The sequence below is a fragment of the Zalophus californianus genome, chromosome 4 (assembly GCF_009762305.2).
Source record: "Zalophus californianus isolate mZalCal1 chromosome 4, mZalCal1.pri.v2, whole genome shotgun sequence".
In the NCBI taxonomy this organism is placed as follows: domain Eukaryota; kingdom Metazoa; phylum Chordata; class Mammalia; order Carnivora; family Otariidae; genus Zalophus; species Zalophus californianus.
In genome coordinates, this window is record NC_045598.1 from 190,515,278 (window position 1) to 190,521,466 (window position 6,189).

The 6,189-nt window shown below is 57.2% G+C and overlaps 1 protein-coding gene across 1 annotated transcript; it reads right to left on the reverse strand.

Annotated features, from left to right (window-relative positions):
- Window positions 1-4,065: 4,065 nt before the first annotated feature.
- CCDC166 (coiled-coil domain containing 166) lies at window positions 4,066-5,708 on the reverse strand. Its single transcript, XM_027616218.2, has 2 exons — window positions 5,078-5,708; window positions 4,066-5,003 (listed from the first exon to the last, which is right to left on the reverse strand). Exons 1-2 carry the CDS (start codon window positions 5,516-5,518, stop codon window positions 4,188-4,190), a joined length of 1,257 nt encoding a protein of 418 aa, XP_027472019.1. The 5' UTR covers window positions 5,519-5,708; the 3' UTR covers window positions 4,066-4,187.
- Between the last annotated feature and the right edge of the window lie 481 nt (window positions 5,709-6,189).

A 6,189-nucleotide genomic window follows, 5' to 3' on the forward strand; every position in this document is an offset into this window, starting at 1 on the left:
ACAGGGAAGAGCTAGGCTTCCCTGTACTATAGGAAGAGTTCTAAACTTGTAGGCAATTAAAAATCGCTTCAAAATACATAAAGTAAAAATGACAGAACTACAAGGAGAAATTGACAAATGCCTAGTCTGAGTGATGTCTCTCAGGGAGCTATTTCATAGGAATCAGTGGGCTAGAGGGTCTTGAGGACAGGGGGTGTCTGGGCAGAAGAGAGATTGGAGTATCAGTTGCTAGAAGGAGTACCTGGGAAGAGGAAGTGTGGGGCATGCCACTGCTTATTAGCTTCATAAGTACCAAGGAACTTTATCTTGATTTAACACTTCAAATTAGAATAGGGCTTTGAACAAGGTCTACATGTTGCATTTAGTAGAAATGTATCTTAAGTCTGTTAATCCATAACAATTTCCCTTTCCTCTTTTTAAAAAATTCCTTCCCATTTATTTTTTGGGAAAAAACAGTCATTTGCCCTATTGAGAGGATTTGAATGACTACATCCCTACTATATCTTGTAATATGTTCCTCCTTCCCCTGTGTTTTCTATACACTGGTAGTTACATTCAGAAACTTGATTAGATCAGTTTTGTTTCTCATCAAGAATGCTCTGTCGGCGGCACTCTGCAAGATTCTATTGCTTCACACCAGGAGGCACTTAATACCTCTTGGTAAAGTTAGGGTCACTCATGGGTTCTGAGGGTCAGTTGAATCCTCCATTATGTTCATCAGTCTCCCACCTATAGGCTTTCACTACCATTGAGACATTGCCAATTATTTCTTCTGCATTTATTTTTTTTAAGATTTTATTTATTTGAGAGAGAGAATGAGAGAGACAGAGAGCATGAGAGAGGGGAGGGTCAGAGGGAGAAGCAGACTCCCTGCTGAGCAGGGAGCCCGATGTGGGACTCGATCCCGGGACTCCAGGATCATGACCTGAGCCAAAGGCAGTCGCTTAACCAACTGAGCCACCCAGGCGCCCCTTCTTCTGCATTTAATAGATGGAATTCTATACATAACTTTCTTTCACCAATCTGTTTATCCTGAAATACAGTTCACAGGGGAAAGTCAGAATGGATGTGATTCTTCATTTACCAATTTTTAATTTTTTTAAGATTTTATTTATTTATCAGAGAGAGAGAGAGACAGAGGCAGGCAGAGGGAGAAGCAGGGTCAAGGAGCCTGATGTGGGACTCGATCCCAGGACCCTGGGATCATGACCTGAGCCGAAGGCAGACGCTTAACCGACTGAGCCACCCAGGCGCCCCTTCATTTACCAATTTTTAGAATAATGGATTGCTATAGCAGCAACCTTCAAGATGACTAATGGAGTGGGTTTTTATAATATTTTAAACTTCTGCATTTTATATATTTGCTTTGTTTCTATTCAGGACAGCCATTACTCTTTTTGATGCTGAAATTGTTGACTTTTTGGCCATTCAGAGCCCTTCACTTTTGTCACACTCTCCCTCTGGTAGGTCTCTTTCTGGGAGCAATCTTGCTTTCTGGCACAAGATATCCTAAACTCATTTTGTATTATTTCCTTCCCCAAATCTCAAAGGAGGCCTACTTCCTTTTAAAGAGAAATGGTGAACTCTCCCAAGAGTGTCTGTGTTGACTGCTGGGAGGGGCCTAGGAGCACTGTCCACCCAGGACCAGAATATTTCAGCTAAAGTTTCACGGTGGGGAGGGGTGGCCAAAGCATACAGAACCCCAAATACAGCTAGGTGAGGAGGACAGGGCTTCTGCCCACTTCCCCTGGGTGGTTCACCCTCATTGTGCACTGCCCTTGATGACTAAAAGTTCCATTTATTTTGCTTTTTTAAAAGATTTTATTTATTTATTTGACAGAGAAACACAGCGAGAGAGGGAACACAAGCAGGGGGAGCGGGAGAGGGAGAAGCAGGCTTCCCGCGGAGCAGGGAGCCCGATGGGGGCCTCGATCCCAGGACTCCGGGATCATGACCTGAGCCGAAGGCCGACACTTAACGACTGAGCCACCCAGGCGCCCCTAAAAGCTCCATTTTAAACCCCTGCTCTGAACTCCTGTCTCCACCCGGCCCAGGTCCAGTCCTGGTTCCGCCCGTCTTGACCGTCCCAAGGGTCCTTCCATGTGGGCTCTGAAAATTAGTAAAAGGAGACCTCGTTTAGAATGGGGCCGAGTGGAGCTGGGAGGCCACCGGGGGGAGCTCTCACTGCCCTGACTCTCACTGCGGACCCAGCTGGGACCTTGCCAGTCATACAGCTTTAGAGCCCCACCGCGAGGAAGAACGGTTCCCCTCCCCGCCCCACCAACAGCTCAGCCAATGAGAAGCCACTACCCACCCAGCTCGGTCCTGGCCAATGGGCTTTTTGTTTGCAACAGCCCCTCCCAACGCCCCCCTTTCCTCCATAAAAGAGCGTTCCGCCGGTGGTTCGGGCCACAGTTTTGCCCTAACTTGCTCGTCTTGCTATTGCAGTTCTCTGCTATTCCTGAACAAACCTATCTCTGCTGGTAAAATACCTGGCAGTTTTAAGGTTAACAGGGCCATCAGGATCTGCTGCTTGGACCCCTGGTACGTGCGCCACGGTGGGGGCTGCCCTGCCTTGTCCCCAAAGGCTCCACCAACTCTGCACCCTGCTGCTAGAAGTGCGCCAGCCACTCTAGCCATGACCACCTCCTGTTTGGGCCTCTCCAACGCCGGCCCCAATGTGCAGCCAACAGACCCAGAATCTTTAAGAACCTTCCCTCTGTGCTCAGGATGAAGTCCCCCAGCCCTTGGGCCAGTATTGAGGGTATGCTAGGGCATGGCCTCCCCCAAGAGCTGCTGGACCTCCCACAAACCACAACCATGGGACACCTTACTGGCCAGCCTATGCTCGTTGGGATTGAGAGCTAAATGCAATGTATGGCCCTGGCAGAGCGGGGACAACCGACATTTTCACGGGAGCTGTGGCTTAGGTAATACTGTTTTCTCAGTACTAAATTTCCGGAGGTTGGATCATCGTACTGGGGTAAGGATGGAGAACATCCTTGTGCTCAGGAACACTAAAGAATTTTTTTTTTATTTTTAAGATTTTATTTATTTATTTGACAGAGAGGACACAACGAGAGAGGGAACAGAAGCAGGGGGAGTGGAGGGGGAGAAAGCAGGCTTCCCGCCGAGCAGGGAGCCCGATGTGGGGCTCCATGTGGGGCTCGATCCCAGGACCCTGGGGTCCACAACCCGAGCCGAAGGCAGACGCTTAACGACTGAGCCACCCAGGCGCCTCCTAAGGGATTTTTAAATCATTTAAGTGAAGAGGCATGATGTCTTGAACCTAATCTCAAGTGGTTCAGGAAAAAAATGCAGACACAGACACGGGGACAGAATGCAAACTGCTGGGAATCTTGATAAAGGGAGTTCTCTGTACTTAGCAACTTCTCTCTGAGTTGGAAATTATATTAAAAAATACCCCCAAATGGGGCGCCTGGGTGGCTCAGTTGTTAAGCGTCTGCCTTCGGCTCAGGTCATGATCCCAGGGTCCTGGGGGATGGAGCCCCGCATGGGGCTCCCTGCTCAGCGGGAAGACCTGCTTCTCCCTCTCCCGATCCCCCTGCTTGTGTTCCCTCTCTCTCTCTCTCTCTCTCTGTCAAATAAATAAATAAAATCTTTAAAAAAAATTACCCCCAAATCCCCAAGAGTTTTAAACACAAAACCTCCATGGCCCTTGGTGGCAGTGGCACTGGGAGCAAAGCCCCACTGCCGGGGGCCCCCCCTCCAGTGGCCCCTCCTGATCACGGCCCACCCACGCTGGCCCTCCCCGCTACAACACGTGGTTGCCCAGCTCCTCCTGGCCAGCTGGACTCCTGTCCTGCTCTGGCACCGTTTGTCCATGCGGGCGATGTCCGTCTCCGTCATTCCCGGCGCGAGGATACTGGTGTGGCCCACTTCCTTTGCCCCTGCGGAGCAGCTGGGGCAGAGGGACACAGAGGGCGAGGGGCGCATCAGGCTACCTTGCAGTTTGGAAACTGGAAGCCAGAATGGGTGGTCCCTATGCCTCCAGGAATGCTGGAGCAGGAGAAAGCGGGTCATGCCAGAGCCAGGTGGGCCGGGTCACACCTTTATTAACACGCAATTACCAAATACCTGAACACCACGGGCCCTCACCTCCACGCGCCCTCCGCCCCCGCACTCCGTCGATTTCGGCTCTCCTTGAGGCGGCTTCCGCTGCAGCGTCATTGTCCACGGTCTCCTTCGACTGGGGGACGGGCAGAGCTTGATCCCAGGACAGACTTAGCAGAGGGAGTGGTGTTCTGTGAGGCCCCGGGTAATGAGAACCGCGAAGAGACCTGGGAGCCTGGGCGCGACGGGGTCAAGGATGGGGCCCGGGAGCCCCGGTGGGGCAGGGTCAAGGACGGGACCCGGGAGCCCCGGCGGGACGTGGTCAAGGACGGGACCCGGGAGCCCGCGGGCGATAAGCGCTGGGATGGAACCCGTGAACCCGCCTTCGGAGGGGCCTGCGATGGGATCCTGGAGCCCACATGCGATGGGAGCAATGACCCGGAGCCCGGGGGCGACGGGGCCCGGGGAGCCACGCTCGATGGGGCTGTGGAGGGGGCGAAGGACCCGAGACGCGGGGCGGGCGGCTGCCACAGCGGCGGGCCGTCGGGGCCCCGGCGCAGCCAGCCATGCACACGCGCCAGGTCCCGCGTGTCCTCGTGCTCACGCCGCAGCTGTTCACGCTGCTCCAGCAGCTGGCGCCGCGTGTCATGCAGCAGCTGAGCCCAGCGAAGGAGCCGCAGGAGCTCCTGCCGCAGGCGCCCGTTGTCAGCCTTGACGGCCTGCGTGTGCACGATGAGCGCGCGCGCCGCCTCCCGCTCCGCGCGTCGCGCCAGGGACTGCACACGCTGACGCGCCTCGCGCTCGAAGGCCGCCTTGTCCTCCAGGAAGCGTCTTTTCACGCGGTGCAGCAGCTGCGTGTGCTCCACGCGCATGTGCAGCAGCTCGCGCTCCAGCGCCCGGACCCGGGCCAATTGTTCCAGCTGCAGCTCCTGCGGCGGGGGCGCGGGTCAGCGCCGGGGCGCGGCGCGCCCCCACCCCGCCCGCCGGGCACGCGCTCACTAGCCTTGTACGGCTGCAGCTCCTGCACCTGCCGCGCCATCCGCGCCGCGCGCGCCTCCATCTCCAGCAGCTGCGCGCGCACTCCGTCCTCGCGCCCGCGGTACAGCGAGGCCAGCTCGGCCCGCTGCCCGTGGATCTGCGTCAGGTCCACGCGGTGCTGCTCGTCCAGTCGGACGATGGCTTGGGCGCAGCGCTGCGCGCGCGCGCTCACGTAGCTGGCATAGAGCCGGTTCTCCTCGCGCAAGCGCACCGCCTCGCGCTCCAGGAAGGCGTTCTCCTGCAGCACCTGGTCCACGCGCGCCTCGCAGGCGTCCAGCTGCTCCGAGAGCAGCTTATACTCGCGCTGCAGGTACTGCCCGCGCTCCGACAGCGGCGGCTCGGCGCCGTCTCCCGCCGCGCCCGGCCGGCGCCCCGCGCTGAGCCCGCGCTTCTTCTTGGGCACCATGGGCTGGGGCCTCGGGCGCCGGCACGCGTGAGGGCACTGCCCCCAGCCCGCTCCTCCAGCCTAGCCCTTCCCTCCCCCCGGCCCGAATATCCTAGCAGGGTGGGACGCGTCCCCAGGCCAAGAGGTTGGGGGAGGCAGAATCAGGGGTGTGGGGGGTCAGGCAGCGGTCAGGGTATCATCTCCAACCTTTACTCTTGGGCTCTTTCCGGACCTTGGCCGTCCGTCGGGGTGTGCCCACCTTTAGTAACGTTGGCGTTCAGCTTGCACGGTCTCCGTGGAGACAGAACTCAGTCGCCCTCCCCCACTGGCATCCCGTCGTCCCGGCAACGGCCGACTCCCCTCCGGGCATTTCCTTCCAGTCCCTCGCCCCGAAGTCGGTGCGCGACGGCCTGCGTGTGCGCCCTGCAGAGGTCCGACTCCGGACCGGCAGGATTTTGGCTTCCGGAGGAGGACGCTGCTCCCGAATCTAACAGAGCCAGCGGTGGTCAGAGCAGCCCCCACGCTCCACGTGCCAGACTTGGGCCCTTCGCCGTCTGTCCCCGACTGGACTCTCCCCCCGCCCCGTCTCCCCCATGTGCGGAGAGGGTTCCCCAAGTTCCTGGCCTCCAGCCGTGAGCAAGCCCCCCCCCCCCCCCCCCCCCCCGCTGAGAAACTTTTCGGCTCTCTGGGGA

What these genes read in the sequence shown, in the direction of transcription:
- CCDC166 (XM_027616218.2), bottom strand. Translation starts at nt 5,518, where the DNA reads ATGGTGCCCAAGAAGAAGCGCGGGCTCAGCGCGGGGCGCCGGCCGGGC. An exon ending in AGGAGCTGCAGCCGTACAAG is followed by an intron (nt 5,004 to 5,077) that starts GCTAGTGAGCGC and finishes CCCCCGCCGCAG; the next exon opens with GAGCTGCAGCTGGAACAATT.